This window comes from Saccopteryx leptura, chromosome 3, assembly GCF_036850995.1.
Source record: "Saccopteryx leptura isolate mSacLep1 chromosome 3, mSacLep1_pri_phased_curated, whole genome shotgun sequence".
Classification (NCBI taxonomy): domain Eukaryota; kingdom Metazoa; phylum Chordata; class Mammalia; order Chiroptera; family Emballonuridae; genus Saccopteryx; species Saccopteryx leptura.
The window spans coordinates 283,056,366-283,077,862 of NC_089505.1; the positions used below are offsets into that span (position 1 = coordinate 283,056,366).

The 21,497-nt window shown below is 39.7% G+C and overlaps 1 protein-coding gene across 16 annotated transcripts in view; it reads right to left on the bottom strand.

The window, feature by feature from the left end:
* The window catches only part of LTBP1 (latent transforming growth factor beta binding protein 1), a 416,121-nt gene that overhangs the window by 174,551 nt on the left and 220,073 nt on the right, over positions 1–21,497 (bottom strand). For all 16 annotated transcript variants that reach the window (XM_066378530.1, XM_066378532.1, XM_066378534.1 and 13 more), the window contains 2 exons: positions 19,259–19,483; positions 17,088–17,362 (listed from right to left, as the gene is read on the bottom strand). In XM_066378530.1, coding sequence (XP_066234627.1) covers positions 17,088–17,362; positions 19,259–19,483 — 500 coding nt within the window. The remainder of the gene's footprint in view (positions 1–17,087; positions 17,363–19,258; positions 19,484–21,497) is intronic.

Below are 21,497 nucleotides of genomic sequence, written 5' to 3' on the forward strand. Positions count from 1 at the left end.
GAAAAAAAAAGTAAATATAGATACTTCTGATCCTGATTAACCTGTGCTCTTATCATGATTCTTAGAAAATTGAGTGCATGAAAATAAACTCATTGACCCTGCCTGTTTTTATATCAGGTTCATCACTACGCTTCAGAAGGTCTGGCTATTCAAGAATCATTACAATTACTTCACAAATAACCATATCATGACTTGTATTTAACAAAATTATAAGCAATGGCATGAAAACCTTCGATTTTGAGAAGTTAAGAACTAACATATTGCAGGATAATTTTCTAAATTATGACTTCATTGAAAACACTTAGGCCTTGGCTGGTTGGCTCAGTGGTAGAGCATCAGCCCAGTGTGTGGAAGTCCCGGGTTCGATTTCTGATCAGGGCACAGAGGAGAGGCGCCCATCTGCTTCTCAACCCTTCCTTCCTCTCCTCTCTCTCTATCTCTTTCCCACAGCCTAGGCTCCATTGGAGCAAAGTTGGCCCAGGTGCTGAGGATGGCTCCATGGCCTCCGCCTCAGATGCTAGAATGGCTCTGGTTGCAACGGGGCAATGCCCCAGATGGGTAGAGCATCTCCCCTAGTGATCATGACAGGTGGAATCGGGTCAGGTACATGTGGGATTCTGCGTGTCAGCCTCCTTGCTTCTCACTTCAGAAAAATACAAAAAAAACCCAACCCACTTATCTGCAGATTTCAACCTCAATTTTGGGATAACACCATAGAACTTTCCTGGTCAACCTGTGATTACAAATGTTTTTAGAACTCACTACAAATGCATGAATTGAAATGATAGTTTGAAACTAATTTGATAGCCAGGGCTTACAATTTTTCTCAATTAAAAACTCACCACTGAAGTTGCTTCAGCGGTGAGCAATAACTTAAAGAGGTTGTGAGAAATACTGGAGTGTGGGTCATGAGATTTAATTTTTCATACCTTAAAATTACTTGTACCTGCAAAATGCTCACTCCAGGAATGTTTGCTGCTTTGTGTCAGGTTCTGGGTAAGGAAGGCCCAACCATGCGGGAAAGAAATGAGAGCTGAACTGGAATCATTAGGCCTGGATCTAAATCCCAGCTCTGACAAGCAGTGAGATACTCAACAAATAGTCCAACCTCTCTGTGTTAGTAATAGGACAATAGTCCCAACTGCAAAGGATTATAGTGACATTAAATGGCACATATCAAGCAACACTGCCTTTACCTCTCCGTGGGGACTAGCAAAAGGTGACTTTTGGGATGTGTTCTGCACTAGGACATAGCATTTGCTAAGCAGCTTGTAGGCTGGATTCCCATTCGTCTCTTGGCTGGTGTGTGTGTGGGTATGAGCAATACAGTGTTAAAGAGCTGGCCATTTACTAGGCCCTCAGGCAGGAAACATAAAAGGAGTTGAGACATTTCACTAGTGAAAGGGCTACTCCATGAAGATTGTCACCATATCAAGGACTACAACTTAGTCATACTAATGAACAACTTAAAAAAAAGGATAATATTGAATTATCTTTATCACACATCTATAACTCATTTCATTTTATTCTCATTATACAATGAAGGTTAAAATATTTTGAATTTGAATAAAGACTTATCTCAATGAGAAAATGGCACTGAGCAAAGGAACAAATAAGTTTACAATGTTAAAGTCATCCAGATTCATTAAATGTGTCTAGAGACTGCACTGAAGGAACACATGACAGAAGAGAGAATGCTGATTCACTGTAACTCTTGCAAGAGGTGGCAGGACTATGTTTAAGCAGGAGCCATAACAAGACAGTGACTCAACCGCTGTACTGCGGAGAGAGGGATTCCAAAGAGAGGAGCAACTCTAGCCACACCCAGGGCCCACACCTGCTGAGAGAGGAACCAGGGGTGGGTGGGGATGAGGGGAAAGAAAGACAAAGGCAGGCCAAATACAAAGCAACAGACAGTGAGTGGGTAGTCAGAGGATGAGGTGGAGCTGAACCGTGGAGAGTTTTCCATACTTGCAATTCAATTTGTAGTTGGAGATCAAAATGATTAGGAGCCAGGCAAAGGGAAAACATCCAGTTTCTTTTCCCAAAGCACAAGTTTTGGATTGCTCCCAATTAAATATCTGGCATCTTTAAAGTAATGGCAAACACAAGAATATTGATAAAGAAGAGATAGAGGAAAACATTAAGTGTTTTTATAAAAGTATAATTTTTTACAGCTGGTAGTACTTCCCCTCAAAACTAAAAAAGAGATATTGGAATAGTGTATATCATGGAGGGGGGTGTATGAAGAAATTATATTTATGGTAAAGATGATCAGTAATCATCAAAGGACAAAAAATTGATATTGAGTAATTATCAAAGGCCCATTGGCTATGCTTCTCCTCAAAGAAATAGCAGAAGGGAACTGAAGTGCAGCACAAATGAGCTCTTTTCCCAAGAGACATCCTAACACAAAGTAAATGCCTGGGCATCGCCAGGTTTAGCAGGTAGTGGTTTACGAATGAGAAATTGAACTTTCCACACAGTCGTGTTCCCTGTGGGCTCTGTGAAATGTAGAATAAAGATAACAACAGCTACGGAAATGACAAGAGCTTCTGAAGCTGGACCAATGTGGAGCCAAATCCTCACTGTGCCATTACCACCTACATGACCATGGACAAAACTCTCAACCTCTGCCTACTTCCTCCTCAATAAAATGGAACTAAAGAGGCCCATTTTCACAGAACTCTCAAGAGAACTGAAATAATATATAGGAGAACTATTCTACATAAAACAGCCTTATGGCCAGCATGCACTAGGCTCACACTTAATAGACACCTTCCTCCCGGACCCTCGTTTAAAAACCTGGGTTTATTTAACAAAGGATGGAGGAATATAACAGTTATCTGAAATACAATGTCCAAGAGTCAACTTATGAAGAAGAGATATGTAAAGAAATAATTAAGTTAGATATAGAAATAAGAAAAGTAAGGTGTTCTTAAGATTTTACTTAAAACGCTCAGGTTTTTACAAAAGTGCTCTCTGGCTAGTAAAGAAATGCTCAGTGAGTAAATGCTGTGAAGGATTTGTAATTACATGGATTTCATTTTAATTCTACTCAAGAAGCTTAACATATATCACACTAAATTATAATAATTCAACCGTTAATATCACTGGTCAAGCAGCAGATTATTTTACTTTGGGGACATCAGGATCTTTTTTGGTCACGTACCATGTCTTAGTGCAGAAGACCAATACTATAAGGCCAAAATAGCACAGCCCACTCTGCATCTCCTCCCACAAGCATCCACGGCCCACTCATAAAACCCTGGAGAATACAGCAGTCCCTAACACAGATCTCAGAGAAGATATCTGCCCTTTCTTGTTCAGCTCGTGTTATAGACTGAATGTTGCTGTGCCCCGTCCCCCAAATTCATATATTGAAACCCTGACTCCTAATGTGTGGGTATTATTAGGAGGTGGGGCCTTTAGAAGGTAATTAGGTTTAGATGAGATCATGAGGGTGGGGTCCTTGTGATGGAATTAGTGCCTCTATAAGGAGATGAAGAAACTAGAACTCTTTCTCTCTGCCATGGTGAGGGCACAGCGAGAAGGGAGGTGTCTGCAAACCAAGAAGAGAAACCTACCAGGAAATGAATCTGTCAGCAACTTTGTCTTAAGACTTTCCATCTCCGGAACTATGAGAAAATAAATTTTGGTTGTTTAAGCCTACCAGTCTATGGTATATTGCTATGGCAGCCTGAGCCAACTTATACAGATAGCAATGGTTTCTTGTGAATCTTTTGTGCCTAGAAGAGACGGCCTAAGAGCCAGGGCGGAATAACAGAACAATGGAGTAGAAACCAGAGAGTCTCAGTTTCAGCCATCACCAACCACAAACTCAATACAAGACGTGAAGCAAGTTAACTTAGTACTCTGGATTTTAACGTCCTCATCAATAAGCTCCCTGACACAGGTTTCAGAGAATATATCTGTCCTTTCACGTTCAGTTAGTGTGAGCTAGTTGGTAATACTCATTGATGTGCCTAAAATCTATGATTTTATGAAAGCTCTCGTTTAGGGGTGATGGTATCCTGGGAGTTATGATGGAATGGTGTCCTGTCAGTGAAAGCCCATGAAGGTCAGTGTTCCTTAAATGTTACTTGTCTTCCAGGATAATACATTAGACTCCATGATACCACCTGTTATCTGGTCCTAACATCATACCCTGACCTGGACCAACTTGATCAGTAATGACCAGAATGGGCCTCCTTTTCTATAGCCTACCTCATGCCGACCCCTTTCCTACCAGTCTACACTCAAAAAGAAAGGCAACCCTATTTTCCTGAAAGTCATCATGGCTCTTCAATGGCTCCCTTCTAGATTATACTGTAATAACTAATTATAAATATATATATATTATCATAATATATCATCTAATATTTTATCAAAATATTAGAAATTACTTGAGACAGTCATGGAGATGCAGATGTTGCCTGCCTTGAGCTGTGACCTGTTACAAAGTCCCATTATGGTCAGTCAACCGACACTGCACAGTGTCCCATAAATTATTCCACCTGTGCAGTGGCCAGGCTCACCACCGCCCACACTCAGAAGTACCCTATTTCATTGTTCTGCCATAAAACTTTGAGGTATTCTGGCAAGCAGGAGTTACAGCCTCAGTACAATGAATCTGGTCGGGAATGTGAATGCCATTTTTGGAAACCATGGAGCTCTTTTTATAAAAACAAGAATGAGGTTCCTTATGGAGGAAGGTCTCTGTATGTAATGGGTTGGGTTAATCCCAGCTTCTGTCACAGCTCTTCTTTCTTCCTATCATCAATCTTTTCACTATGATATAAACATGTCTCCCTTCTGGCAAAGTGACTTTTGCCCATCTTCTGAGTGAAGTGGTGTTCTTCTAGCCTCCGGACTAACTATGGCTCCAAACTAAACTGGAAAACCCCACGAGAGCTCTTCAATGTCCATGTATTAGAACATTAAAAATGTTTATATCCATGTGCCAATAAGAAAGAGGGTCCAAATTTCTGAACCCTATCACTAATGCAACTACAGCAACATTATTTGATCAACTTGTTCTAAAGGCCCGTTGTCATAAAGGAGAATATTGTACAATGGAGCACTGGCAGGCTAACAAGCATTGTCTCATAAGAAGAGGAAAATGCTTAAATACTTCCAGATTTTCTAAAAGAACTTGTAAAAAATTTGCTTTGGCTTAAGCAGAACATTCTTTATAAGCAAGGTTTTTTTTCTTTTCTTTTTTTTAATCCACCCAGCTTTCTTTTATTAGAGTAATTAAAACAATGTTTGGTATTTTGTGGTATCTGATACAACCATAATCCTCTGATATTTCAAGCTATTGATTTTATAAAGTATCGACTGTGACTAGGGCATTAACTGCTGGCAATGTATCTACATCGATTTCTGAGAGTGTATTTGTTTAAAGCCTGCTGAAGCCAAACCATGGGCTTCAAGGAATTCCAGACAACTACTTTAGTTTATGAAACGGTATTTTAAAAGTTACACCAAGGCAAACTGGTTTTAAAGTAACATACAAAGGTTTTAAGCGTGAAACTTTTGATTTGACATCTTTTCTAAAGGAATGATCAGATTTGGGCCGCTTATATTCTCCACCTCTACAATGGTTCAACATTTCAAGAGTTAAGTCTACCACATTGTGGTATACGTGTATCCTGCTATTCTTAAATTGCAAAGAGAGTAATTAAGTATTGTCATACTGTACTTCTGACATACTAATTCCTATTAGCCTTTCCTTGCAGCAAAGTAACACAAATCACATCATAAATCCTAGTACTAGATGGTGAAAATATAAACTTGAATTCTATTACCAAGGCTGCGTTGAGGGAGGAAATAAAGATGGGCATCTAGGCATGGTTACTATGACTACGGCAACCAGGTCACTCCCAAATGATGAGCATAAAGGCCTGTTTTCCCCAATGTTTATTTCTACAACTGTATTGAGAGAAATTTTCCACATTAAACTTCAATGTCTGTCAGTTTCCTTTTTTTGTCTACGTGGAGATACTGAAAGGAACAAAAACCACCTTGGGCCTCACAGCACTGTGTGAATTGTAACACGTGCCTCACTGGGTTAAACTTTCAGTGTTTTGTGTCTGATCCAAGTACACAGAACTCAAAACTAATAATTACTTGTGGTTTGGTTGCAAGTAGTGTAGAAAAACTAAATACCACAAATCATATTAATAGCTTTTTTTAGTCCTCTGCAAGCAGGGAATGAAGTCTGTCTTGCCCACTGCTCTGCCACTTGGCAGGAACATTTACAACTCACCTAAGAACCACTTGCTTCTCCCGCGTCCTGGCTCCCTCATGTATTAGTCAGCTTGGGCTGCCATAACAAAATAACATAGATTGAGGCAGAGTAGGGGTAGGGGAGGGGCTTAAACAACAGACACTTCTTTCCTCACAGTTCTGGAGAATCAAAATCCAATATCAAGGTGCCAGCATGGTCAGTTCCGGGGAGGACTCCCTTCCTGGCTTCTTCCTGGCTTATAGAAAGCCGTCATCTTGTTGTCTCCTCAACATGGTGAAGAGAGCAAACCTGCTGGTTTCTCTTAAGAACACTATCTTCTTGTATCAGTGCCCCACCTTTATGACTTCGTTTAACCTTAGTTATCTCCTTATAGACTATCTCCAAATGTAGTCACATTGAATTTTGAGGGGGACCACAATTCAGCCATAACACTGTCATACTGTCATAAAACTAATAGTGGGATTGGGCCTTATGACTCAGTCTGCAGAATGGACTACGGGAAAAGTAATGTGTGTCCCTTGCAGTACTTCTCTTTCCTCTGGTACAGGAATTGAGGAGACCATGTTATTACAGCAGTAACATGGTCAAACCACCTTCAGCCTGAGTCTCTCAGAGGCATGAAGCACAGAACCCCTGCTCACCCGCAGGCATCTAGCATGTACAAAATGGAAGCTTTTGTTGTGTTTATTACTGCAGTACAACTGAGCCTAACCTAATTCTCGTGTATTTATTAACTACTCATCTGTGCCCAGCACAGAGTTCAGTTCATAAGGGCTCAGCCCTCATGAAAAAGACAAGACATGGGGAAAAGAAAAGAGAACCAAAATCAAGGATTGTAAGAGAGTTAATCCAAAATTATCTAACTGGATTAAAAATGCAGTAACGGGTCAGGGAGGAGAGAGTAATGTGAATTGGAGGTGGACTAGAAGGCTCTTGGGAGTCACTGAAACCTGAGAGGAGATTCTCAAGTCAGAGTGGATTTGAGAGATCATCCTAGGTGTTGACTGTATTTAACAATTGTACAGTTTGCTCTGTCCACGGGTCCTGTGCATTTGTCAGTATCAGTGGTGTCTGAAGATGTGGAAAAGAAAGATGTCAAAGTCATCACAGTCAGAGGACTGCAGGGCTAAAAGAGGCCTCAGTAGTCCTCTCAGCCAAACCAGTTATTTGTAAAATAAAGAAACTGAGGGCCAGAGGATGGTGAGTTTGCCAAAATGGAAAAAAAGAGCTATCGACTTGGAAAGAACAACACAAGCCTGTCCCTACCTCTGAGAGCTTAAGTTTCACTTCAGTGAACAGGAGACAAGAATACCTACTTTTCCTTGTTTTGAAATTGTCTTGAAGGTCAGGTGAGCTCATAAATGTGAAAGTTTTCTATCAGCTATCAATTTTATAAAAAATACACTATCATATCAAGATGCCTGTCCCAAAGCCACAGAATGTCAAGATCATTTTCTTAAAAACTGCTAAAGCTTGCACACTCTAAGCCAGTCCCCTTCAAGATGGTCATCTTGAAGGCACTGTTCTCATTGTGCAAAATATTTAGAACTCTGTCTAAATTCCAGAATTCTCTTCGGGGCTAAATATATGTTATTTCAAATATCCTCAATGGTGGCAAATCCCTGCTCCCTGAAGGCTGAGGTGACTGTTGGAAGTTTCAGCGTCACTGAGGATAGAGTAAATGAGAGAGCTGCAGGAGATCAAAGATACACTGCTGCTCATAAACCAGTTCTGAAATAGTTCTTCCAAAACAGAAATTTCGAAATTATCTGTACAACAGCAATATTACTAGAGTAAATGCACAGTCTCATAAAGAAATCATATTGAAACAGAATCTTCAGGTTTATCATATAAACATCTTTTAATTAATCAATTGATTTTAGAGAGAAAGGAAGGGAAAGGAATTGATTTGCTGTTTCATTTATTTATGCACTCATTGGTTGATTCTTATATGTGCCCTGACTGGGGATTGAACCTGCAACCTTGGTGTATTGACTGATGCTCTAACGAACTGAGCAAACCAGCCAGGGCTATATATAAATTCTTCTACACACTAAAGAAGACAAGAGGAGGGAAAAAATGAAAGATGAGGTGAAAAAAAGAAACAGGACTATTATTGTTGTTGGGGAAGGTACAGGGTAGAGTCAGGCAATCAATTTGTTGTCTCTCAACACAGGGCAATGTTGTCTTTTTCACTACAATTTTATGGGCCAGATTCCAGAAGACTGAGGTTTTTTGTTTTTGGTTTTGGTTTTTTGGTTTTCAGGAAACCAGATGATTCCACTTCATCTGAACAAATCTCAAATTCAAAGCATCATGTAGACAACGCCAAGAAACATCAGATCCTAGGAATACCAGCTGTGACTCTTTAAACATTTTTGTAATTCACAGAGCCTAAGTCAACCATCAATTCAAGCCATAGTCTCTTAAAACTACTTCCAACATGCTTAGATATATCATCTTCAAGCTTTAATAACCACAAGATCTTGCCATTTTGTCAATATCAGAAGTGATGTAACATACTTCCACCCTGAACTGCCTCATAATTATTTTCAATGCCCATTCTTCTGCAAAAGCAAGAGTCTATCATTAAAAGGTATATTATTGTAGCCCTAAGGGTATAAAATATGGAAATTTGATATGTCATGAGAAAGGCATTTGCATTGCCAATGAAAAGCGTCTGAGAGGATGGGTATGGCGAGGACCAACGAGTGATGAACTCGCTCATCCATGGAACAAATCAGGGTAAGTGAACACTCAAAGCTGACTGACTCTTTGGTGTCCAAAGACATTGGTCTGAGTAAAGACGAGATACTAGGCAGTAGGAAGGGTAATGTCTGGGTCATCACCCCTTTCTCTGAAGTTCTTGCCTATTAGTTCTAAGAATATGTATTTTGATTATCCTAATAGCTCAGTCCCCCATTCTCAATCCAAAGAAAGCTAGCAGTCCCCCCCACCCCCCGCTTGGCAGGGGCCCAGCAACATGCAGACATGTTCCCTTTCACCTGCCGCATTTCCCCCTTTGGATCTAATCTTCGTCTTCACTGATCTCTTCAATTCCAAGGAAGAAGGCCTGTGCACAAAGTCAGTCTGGCAGGGCTCCGAGGAGCAGGACCAGCCAACAGTGCTGGGCTCCAGGCACCTATCACTGATATGTGTGTCACACCTCCGGTGATACCCCTGCTGTTGACACAGGTAAGGTTTGGCAAGGATGGCCACTGGAGAGCCACTGGAGACAACCAGACTCACTAACACTCAGTTAAGTGTTTTTTAGATTATACCAAAGGAGTATTTGAGTGGGACACTGAAGAAAAACCCAGATGGCACAGGAAGGGCTTGGTGTTAATAACTTATTCCACCTGAAGGGCGCCAAGCTTCAGTAAATGCAATCAGCACACCCTAACAGGGCTCCCTGCTCAAGGAGAAGGCTGACATCTGGTAGCCCCGGCCCTGCCTTCCTTAAGCACTGCCCAATGGCACCTCAGCAAGGTGGAGTTCACCTGGTAGGGCCCTGCCCGAAGAGCAGGTGAGCTGGGAAAATGGGTGGGACACACACCTGTTGACCCAGCCTGGTTGAGTCAGTTCTCCTTCCCACAAAAAGAATAGTGCACATGTGAGAGGCTGCGAGTTTCTGGGAAGTGTTGTATTATTCTTTTTTTTTTTTTTTTTTTGCATTTTTCCAAAGCTGGAAACGGGAGGCAGTCAGACAGAGTCCCGCATGCACTCGACCGGGATCCACCCAGCATGCCCACCAGGGGGCGATGCTCTACCGCTCTGTTGCATCCAGAGCCATCCTCAGCACCCGGGCCATCTTTGCTCCAACGGAGCCTCAGCTGCGGGAGGGGAAGAGAGAGACAGAGAGGAAGGAGAGGGGGAGGGGTGGAGAAGCAGATGGGCGCCTCTCCTGTGTGCCCTGGCTGGGAATCGAACCCGGGACTCCTGCACGCCAGGCCGACACTCTACCACTGAGCCAACCAGCCAGGGCCGTGTTGTATTATTCTTTCTTCAGATTTCTGTCATTTTGGTCTCAATATAGAGAAATACCAGTGCATAAGTACTAGATAATTCTGGCATTATCCCTGTCTGACTAAAACTGTTATTTCCTCATAGCTTCAGGCCTCCCTTCAGTAATATTCGTATAGTCAGGGCAGGGGAGAGTCCTTGGAAATTTAATAACAAGTTTCTAGACAGAGCCTATTATCCCAGTTCCCTTCATTGAGTACCAGATTCAGCTTCCATCACCAAGGAGAGAGTTTGAACATCTCCAGAGCATCTGTACATCTACACCTGCACCTATGCACCTATCTATATTTCTTCTGCCATGTGGAACTGATAGATATGACATCTGTTTCCCTACTTTCTCACTGGCTTCTGTGTGGTGAAAACCAAGAAATATTTTTCTTCAAAGTCCTGTGACAGAAGTATGCAGAATTTTAAAAAATACTTTCAGCCATGTAATTAGGATACTTTCCACTTCAATGAGCTCACACTTTCCTGTTAATTTCTCCATGATGCTTATTTAAAAAAAAAAATTTTTTTTTAAACAAAAGCTAAGTGCATCTGTTTGGCCCTTCTGAAGTAAGAGAGAAAGAGAGAGAGAGAGAAAGAGAGAGAGTATGTGTGTGTGTGTGTTTTCCAGTGCTAAGGTTTTAGAGCTTGATGATGTTATTGAATTTATCTGCCAAGAGACCTATCTCCAATTAAATCATCTTTTCTCCAATGGCCCATTCTGTTTCCATTTTTCCTGTCCAAGGAGAACTGTTGGAACAACTTCTGAAATTACTAAGGGGATCCCAAACCAGTTCTCATGTCACTTTAACTCAGTTTTGCCCCAGGTCTTATTATTTATATGACCAATAATTAAAGGAAAGAAAAGGGTTTCCAAGATTATTTTCTTCTATAAAGTACATATTAAAGAATTTAATTTTAGAGTTGATTTCGTATGGTTTATTTAAACTGTTATGGGGTATTTTATGGTTGCAAACTATATGTGTGGGTTTGTGTATTATTTGATCATCTTTATTTGTGTAATAGCATTGTATTAAAAATATCTTTTCATCTGTTTACCTTTATTTCAGGTTTTCCAGTATTTTTGTTCTTCATTAACTCAGGTGTTTATATGTGGAATTTTCTGTTCTTTTTGCATTTGCAATAAGGTCTTGAAGAATTTTTTGTCTTGTCTTATAATGTCTGTGTCTAATGAAGGAGCATGCTCCCCCTTTTAACAAAGAGCATAGGATTGCACAACCAGGCAATGACTGACCCACTTTGTGACCCTGAACTCTTCACAGATAACGTCTTTTCATACCATCTGGCATCATTAAGTAACTATAAACATTTATTTTCAGCAATGAGGCAACAAATAAAACATGTCTGAAACAACCCAAAACTCAGATGCCGAACAAATTTCCAATCTAGGTCACAGTTTAAAGCAATGGGTACCCTTGCACAATGGGAAAGGTGAACATATAGTCAATGTCCCTGTGGTGCAAAAATAAATTAGAGGGGTATTTTCTGAAATCTGGCCTCTTCTTCTAGATGGAAGCTAGCATTAGAAATGTTCAAACTTTACACACGTGAAAATATGAGATTACCCTGACAGTAGCTGGTAATTGTAACCACTGGGGATATAATTCTAACTTGATCTTTCCAATGAGCAAACTCTCCAAAATGTTTTCAAATACACATGGTGACCACCGTGTACTCCTGGTAGCACAGACACCTAACTCTCTTAAAGCTAGGGCCTGTCAAGTACTCGAAACTTGATTTGCATTCAAGAATCCCATTCCTCTAAGCCATCCCATGTATTTATTAGATTAATTTCTATTTTTTTAATACTTTAAATTAAATGATGTCTGTCCCCAGCCCAATTCACATAATAATCAATACTTTATATGATCTTAAGAACAAGAAATTATTTTTAGGACTCAAAGATGAATCATCACTTTCTACAATCGGAAGGATTACCCCCCTGTCTTGACACTCTATCGAGGTGAAAAACTTTATAGTTATTTCTCATTCCATTATTCCTGTTCATTTGGGTTTATATACCAGCCAAAGAAATGTCCTCCGTTCTCATGAATCTAACTATGATCACTAGATCTATTCACTAACCACTGAATTTTTTCATGAATCCTCTCTCACTCCATCTCTAACTCAGCATTGGACTCCCAGATTGATATCCAAGAATACACCATTCTTGATGTCAAGCAGGGATGGGACTGCTTAAAACAAGATGTAGCTGCTCATCTTCAACTCACAATTCTTCCCCAAGGGCTGGTTCATCAATCACAGTGAGCATTTATCTTATTTCTAAAGCAAGGAAATTCAGAATAGCCCAACTCATCACCATCTTTAGTGTCACAGCAGCCCGTGACCAAATCGTGATGCTTGATTCTTCACAAAAGCTTTTATTATCATCTCCTTATTTTTTTTAACTTTTCTCCTAGATTGCACCCAGGTCATTTCACAACTGGACCAAGGGCCAACTTCTCTTCCCCATACCCACCACTCACTCCATTCATTCAGAAGTGGAAACATTTTAAATTATTTTCTAAAAATTCATTAAACTGTATTAAAGTTACAGCTTTTAAATTCAGCTTAAAATTATATTATTTCACAGGTATATCTCAGAGATATTTCAGGTTCAGTTCCAGACTTCCACAATAAAGCAAATATTGCGATGAAAGCAGGCCACATGAATTTTTTTTGGCTTTCCAGTGCATATAAAAGTTATATTTACACTATTCTGTCATCTATCAAGTGTGCAATAGCACTATGTCTAGAAAATGAACCTATGTTAATTAAAAATACTTTATTGCTAAAAAAGGCTACCATCATCTGAGACTGTTGGTAAAACAATGGCAACAAGCTTTTTCGACACAGGGTTGCCACAAACTTTCAATTTATAAAAAACTCAGTATCTGGGAAGCACAATATAATAAAACAAAATAAGAGGAAGTATGTCTGTATTTATACATATAGAAAATTTTAACTTTTTCTCCTTTTTTCTCCTAAGAAAATTTCAAATATGCTGAGATATCAAAGAATACCACAATGATCTCTTATATATCCACTTCTCAGAGTAAACACATTACAATTTTGCAATGTTTGTGTGTGAATGCACTTGAATATAAATTATGGACATCGTGGCATTTTATCCCTAAAATTTTCAGCATTTATCTCTCAAGAATAAAGACATTGTCCTACAAACCCTAATACCATTAGCACCCTCCAAAAACTTAATAATTCTAAAAATGTCATCTAATATCTAGTCCATACTTATACTTCCCCAATTGTTCTTCAAATATCTTCTAGAAGTGTTTTTCTTTCTTAAAAAAGACAAACACAATTTGCTAAAGGTTTACACATTACATATTTTTGCTGTGACTTTTTAGTTTCTTTCTAGAAAAGTTATTCTACTTTTTTTCCATTATGATTTTTTCTTTTAAGAAACCAGGCAAAAACATCCTATATTATGAATCTCTCTGATGGGGGTGGATAGGTGTTACATATTTAGCTTGTTTCTGTACCCTCAGTATTCCCTATAAGCTAGAGGTTAGGTGCAAATTAAAGGCTTGATTAGATTCAGGCTAAACATTTTTGGCAAGAATACATTTAGGGTGACATGTCAACTTCAGACTGTATCACATCAGGGGTGAGTCACATAACATCAGTTGTCTCACTTTTAATGAATCTGGGTTTGATCGCTGGGTCAAGGGGGTTTCATGCTATTTTGACCTTAACACCAAGTCATTTATGTGGCACTATGCCTCAGGTTTAACAGACTTCCTGCTTCTGTAAACACCTGCCAGGAACCCCGAGCTAGCTCACATCTCCGGTCTCTCTGAAATTTATTCCTCACCCTTTTCTTGCCATGTTCTCTTTCCTTCTATTTCATTATTCTCCCCCCTTTCTCCATGAGTTTGGTTTCATAACCAATACCCATTTTCTTCCACCACCCAAGCAGTTTGGGAAATTCTACTCTGTGAAGCTTCCCTGAATGTATATACATTAGTCACAGTTCATTCTGGGTCCTCCACCCCAGAATTACTGCTTATTAGAATGTGCCACAGAAACAAGGGCTATTTCTGCCAAATTTGTTTTGTATATGCCCTATTATTGTAACACATAAACATAGATGCTTACCAAAAACTCTATGGCATTAAAAGTCTCAATGGTCAAAATCTGCAGCTAATAAGACTATTCCCAAGAGCAGAGCACTAGTGAGCATTCATTCAGTTGTTTTTTATCATTCATTTAAAATCTACCTATACCTTGTTCTATTGCTGTGTATGCAAGCCAACCACAGCAAGAAAGTACAAATGTTTTCAAACATCTTTGTAGAATACCTCTTTTATAAACTATTAACTATTTGCCAGTAATGTATTTTTTAATGCCTGGGTCATCCTAATTGCACTAATTAATTGGGCAATCACAGGCATCAAGCAAGAAGTCTCAACATCAGGAAGTCAAGTATGTATACTGAGAATGTTTCCTGAAAACAGGTCTTATTTTGAAGTTTTATATTAGTGACTACACATGCAAAAAGAATTAAGAATTGAGATCACTGTCTGAATCAAAGGCAAAAGTATTTCTACTGAGTTTGAATTATTTGAGTAATTCCACCAATTATCCAATTCATTTTGATTATATAGTCCAGCTAAGGCTTAAGAGTAAATAATTTTTAGACCTTTTTTAGTTAGCAATCATCGGCCTAATATTACACAAAAATAACAAGTTTATGAACGCTTCGTTTTCTTGCTTTTTATCATCTGTGTTCCAAGTTGGAAACTGGGGAGAAAGGCACTGGGCACACAGTTTTAAAAGGATCTGCTTTTTCCTTTCTCATGACCAACCAAAGCTGGAATGATTAAACAATGCAAATGGCACCAAATTCAGCCTCTCTCTCCAAGGCTGGTCCAGGGTGAAACTGTGAAGTGTATGAAGTTTATCTTCAGCCCCACTGCCCCTGTAAAAAGCAGCTCTCAGCACAAGAACCCAGGCTTTATTTCTAAACTAAATTTAAAGTCATGCTGTTCCTTCTCCCAAAAGCATTTGCTTCAACATGGTCTTCAATTAACAAATGAAAAACTATGGCAGGTTTAAGAAGCATTTTAAGTACCTGTTGTCAGGCAAAGGTTGTGTTTGGGGAGATCAAGCCTTCCCTGTCTTACTAAAGTTACATGGCATAAGCAATAAGCTACTCTGGCTATTGTTAAGTTTGACACTTATGGATAGATAGGTATCCTCTAAGTTAGTGTTTGCATAGTATCACATTTGCAAATCAGTGCTCACATTACCCTATCTAATCTTAACAAAGTCCCATATTCTTGTCTCTACCATACAGATAAGAAAGCCAGTTTCCTGCGCCAAGTGCTGGGCCCATGGCTCAGGATCTTATAAAACACCACAGGGGGGCTCTTTTCATTCAGGTCTACAAACTAATTTTTCCTCTACCCCTGAGAGAAACATGATAACCCAACCATGAATGTGCCCAGTACCTAAAAGTATTTTTCAGTTTCTAAATCAATAACAATTGATTCTTATTACCCCCAAATATTTCACACACACAATATTCTTTTCAATATTGAGGTAAGAACAGAGATATAATAAATGCACCTCACTTACTCTTCTCCTGTGGGGCTGAAACCACAATCAAAGGACAGGAAAAGAACCACAGGACAAAGGACAAAGCTATGTCATTCTCACATAATCCCAAAACAGGTGGCACTAATGGTTTAGATAAAAGAGCCAATATTTTTGTTGCCTGCACTATACATTTTTAATGATGAGTTTTAAAGAAAAATCGGCCTTTCTTCTATTTCATGATGCAGATATAGGCCTAAAGATACATGTAAATCCAGTAATATTTAAAATGAACTTCAAACAACTTTGTCACTGCTATTCAAGTTATGAGTTTTTATAAGACAATAAAAGATAAATTATTATTGTATGATGGGTTCACACTTTGACTATACCTGTTAACCTGCAACTATTGTAAAAAGGCGTGTATTTTCAAATGCTCTGCACATATATCCATGTCCCATAGGTCATGCCTGACATAGGTTTTATACACAAATCACCCTAACTGAAAAACATAAACGACAATCATGGACTTCCAGATGTATTTCTGGAAGTTCACTATTTGAAAGGATCTTTTAGATTAGCAGTTGGCAAGCTTTTTCAGTAAAGGGCTTTGCCGACCATACTTTAGGCTTTGAAGATCAAATGATCTTGTTGAAACTAAGCAATTCTACCATCAATAACATGAAAGTAGAATAAGCAATATGTAAATGAATGGACATGGCTGTGTTCCAATAAAACTTTATTTACAAAAACAAGCCCATGGGCCAGTTTGCCAATCCTTTCTATAGAAAATCAATTTACCAAGTCTGGCTTTCCTGGAAAAATGGGATCGATCCCTCGCCAGTTGGCTCAGTGGTAGAGCATCAACCCGGCATGTGGAAGTCACAGGTTTCATTTCCAGTAAGGGCACACAGGAAAGGCAACTATCAGTTTCTCTCTCCTTCTTCCCCTTTTCCCTTCTCTCTCTCCCACTCTCTCTTTCTCTCTCTTTCTCTCTCTCTCTCTCTTTCCCTCTCACAGCCAGTGACTTGACTGATGAAAGCATGGTGGCCTGAACACCGAGGATGGCTCCTTGGAGCCTCCACCTCAGGCACTAAAAATAGCACAGTTGCAAGCATGGCCCCAGATGGGGGTTGCTGGGTGGATCCTAGTTGGGGCACATGTGGGAGTCTGACTATCTCCTCTCCTCTCACTTAAGAAAAAAAATGAGATTTAAAAAGCATTACCAAAGCTGGATGTTGCTTACCTGCGACCCAATGGTTTCCTGGAAGCATCTTCCAAGTTGGGTCTTAGCAGCCACAGGATAGACATGAGGAATGACTTGCTGGTGGGAGTATGTGGAATGAACTGTCTGGGTCTTCTGGACGGGGTGCCCTTGATAAGAGATTTGAGATTGGCCTGGCTGGGCTTCTTTTATCTTCTGGCCTGTTGGGCCATCGATTCTTGAAACCTGATGTATCTGGACTGAAGCCTCAGGAGGGTGCTTCACATGGATATTGACTATGTTGGGAGGAAATTTCACTAAAATAGATAGAAAAAAACACTTGTTAATCTTGAATAATTAATATGCATATCAGCATGAAAGTAATTTTTTTGTAGATTTTTTAATTGATTTTAATTTATTGTGTTTACAAAGATTGAAGTGTCCCACCAAATATATCTCCCCCCCACCCTCATGTTCCCCTCGACATACCCCTTGTTCCCCTCCCCAATGCCTTCCCCCCTGCCCTCCAGGATTTGCTTTCCTGCGCTCTATAACACTGTGTTATGTATATAATTTCACTAATCTCTTTCCCTTCTCTGATCTCATCCTCTCATCCCTATGAAAGTAAATTTTACACATACATATATACTTACCGGTATATATATTATCATAGGCTATTTTTATATATATATAATATTTATATATAATAAATATATAAATATATAATATTATATATATAATGTATATACATATTGCCACATGGCCATTAAATTAAGTGAGAATAAAAAGGTACACTTAAAATAAAAAGTAACCTGAATTTATATATTTAAAAATAATTATAAAGAGAAACTAAAACCTCTCACAGTAATACATTCATGAGATAAAAATATTTTTTTCAGGAAAGACATAAAACTGAAATTCATGCAGCTTATGGTCAGAGGGGGGTACATCTTATCCAATGCAGGGGTACTCGGGTTACGACAGTCTCAACATACGATGTTTCAAGTTTCTGATGCTCACGCCCATAAAAACTTTAAAAAGTCACCCTGTTAAATTTCATTTCCTAAATAATAATAAAAAAGCCTTTAAAAAATTGAGACATGTTTCGGCTTATGCCATTAGCATCATACTTACGGACTACGTGAACTAGTTTGGTTGCGCGGAGGAAGAATACGCAGCAACGCAACATATGAGAGAGGGAGTTGGCGTCCCCCAGTACACTTACCAACGCCATTTTGGAATATGAAAAGCACAAGTGTTCCATTTGTGTTAGGTTAAGGTGTGTTGCCCCTTACACCAAAATTCGGGTTATGTCACTGTCGTAGGAACTGAACTGTGTCATAATAAAGCCTCAAGAGTTGGATTACTTTTGAATTTCTCATGAAGTTTCATTGTAAAAGGTGTATATTTCCACACTAGATGAGGGGATTATTTTCCTAGAACATACTCTTTCACTCTTAAATAGCATGTTGTGGATTACTTTGGTGATTACTGGGACACACACATACACACACAATATCAAAGTGTGGTATTTTCTATATGCAACAAGATTTACTTTCTGCCACTCTCAAACAAAAATTTTATCTTCTGATGCTAACATTCAGGTTTGAAAGAATAACAGCCAATAACTCTCTGACCCCTTTTATAAAAAAAGAAATTATGCATGTGTTAAGAGATGCCAGGTTTAAAAGAATGAATTAGTCATAGAATTTCTGAGCTCCAAGTGACCTAGTTTACCTTCCTCTACAGATGAATCAATTAAAGCCCAGTGAGGTTAAGTGCTTGTTTAGAACTAAAACCAAGTACTCTTCAGTTACTAAATAGACTGGGTGCCCATCAGCGGGGACTGTGCACTCACTAGTTTACTAACCCTGGAAGGGTCAGAACACCCCTTGCTCGTCTTTCTGTTCCCAGGCCCGGCCAGAACAGGGCCAGGCGCATTCAACAGCTCGTGGTGTTATGAGTCATCCGAGAAGGATGGGCTCCTTTTTATTTTCTATTTCTTAGAGACCAATCTCTACGGCCTAAAAAACACTTCAGCCACATACCTGGGCCCAAAATTCTGTCCCTGTGGTCATTTCTCAGGCCACAGATCACATACTCCTTTTTGTTCCAATACCAGCCGGGGCCATCTGCAGATACCTGGCTGCTGTATAGGTTTGGCAGGTTAGCAGAGGTATGACGAACGGGCAAAATCAAAATAATATGCTTACCTTTGACTCCTTGTTGACTAGTCATGGTCAGAGGCAAGGTGTGTGTCGAGTGGACGACATGGGTCCCCAACGCCTTTCCTGACTGCTGGGAATGCTGAAAAAGCTTAGGCACGCTGGCACCAGAGACCGGGATCTGACAAAGTTTCCCTGTGAAATTTGGAGGGCACTGGCATTTGTCCCTTGAACTGCACTGGCCACCATTCATACATGGAAGATGGCAAATTACTGAAAGGGAAAAGAGAAATCGTAGGAAATTGGTTAGTTTCTCAAATGCTGAGTAACAGTCAACCAACAATCCCCCCCAACACACAGTTCCATTACAGCCATCATATTTCCACTGACTTTTGAAACAGTAAACAAAAAAAGTCTCTATTATTCATGATCTTTTTCTTTCCATCTTAAGTCACTTAACTCTCCAATTGCTTGTGCTGTTCTCCTCCAACAATGGAAAGAACTCATAGAAAATATACAAAGAAGCCACTCGGGATTACTGTCTGTCACGGTGTCCTTAAGTATCTCTTGTATTCTGTAATTACTTTTTCCTATTTACATACTAGTTTATTAGCTGTCTCCCTTGATTTTAAATTCCTGAGAAAAAGAGATATGTCTAGGTCAGAGACCTTTAGATCCTCAGCACCTAGAATAATGTCTGGTATACAGAGGACATGAAATATTTCCTCAAAGAATAAACAAAGAAACAAATGAGAATACTACAAATAATCTGAATGAAACATGCTGAACTAAATGCTACTCCCTAACAAGGGAATTAGAACCGTTTGGATCCTGCTTTCCCAGAATTTGCAATCTCATTGGAATAACGCAACCACGGTGAAACCTAGAAGACACAGAGTGATCAGGAGCTTGGAATTTAATTTATTTAGAATACCAAAAGATAAAAGGGTAAAAGAATTTTAAGAGGAATTTTAAATTCTGACAAAATTCAGCTGATGGCCAATCTTTTTATCACTAATGAATTCTTCCTATCAGCCTTTAAACGTAAGCAAATTTCCACCAGCTTGAAAAATAAAAGCCCCTCAATTCCACTTACTTACAGCTTCTAATGTGTTTAAATCCCCTTGTCCATAAGCAAACTTTGGTCCCAAAGAATTGTCTGTTCACTTCTCCATGCACTACAAAAACTGGCTTGGCCAGGTGGTATTTCCCTTTCCCCACCCCTCTCCTGTGGAAACTACTCTGACTAAGGTCCCGAATGGTCTCCACAATCTCAAACTCAAAGTGTCCAGAATGTAACTCAACCCCAATGTCTCCATTCACAGGGTGGTCCTTAACAGAAACTGAGGGTAGCTCCATCACTTTGCCCATCCAAACATCCAGTCCTGGACATCCTCCCTTCTAAGTAAACATCAAATACGTGAATGCGCTTTCCCATCCCAGGGCCCCTGTCCCCTCTGAAACCTCATCACTCATGAATCTCACCCCATTCCCTACAATCCAGCTACACGGAGCTTTATTCGGGTCCTCGTGTGTAAGACCCTCCTGCCCCGCTTCAGCTTTTATCCATGCTATGTCCTTGGCCTGGAATATTTGCTCCATCCAGCCCCCCGCCTCCCCTATCAAACTCCTACTTATCTCTTAGACCCTGCTTCTTCTAGAAGCATTAAACCTTACTTCTTCTAGAAGCATTTCTTATTGCCCCTCAACTAGGTCTGGTGCCTGCCTATGCTTCCAAGGACTATCGTTCACTCACTGCTCATCATGCCACGAAGTGTACCGCATTACAAGCGTCTGACAGCCTTCACCTGTGCCTCATCTAACTCGAGTTCTGGGAGGTCAGAAACTTTATCCTGTTTTGTTGACCCCTAGCATGTAACTCAGAGTCTAAAATAAATGCAGCAGCTCAAAAGAACAGTGGGTGGAAATTCATGCCTACCACTCTGTCCAATACCATTCTAGGTCTACAGAAGAGTCAGTCCCTGACATCAAGAACATAAGAGCTAACTGGGGATCTGACATAATACATGATACCTAAAAACACAGATCAATAACTAAGTGACAGTTGGAAAATATAAATTCTGTGGAACTTCGGAGAAGAGGAGAGTCATTTCTGGGAAGTCAAAATAAGACTTCAGAGTAGGGATCCATTTGGGATAAGTCTTTAAAACTGGGCAAGATTCAGAAAAACAAAGGACTGTATCCTAAGAGGACAGCATGAGAAAACGAAGAGGAGGCAGTCATATCTGGGAGATAATGAGAAGGTTGGTCTTGCTGAAACCCCAGG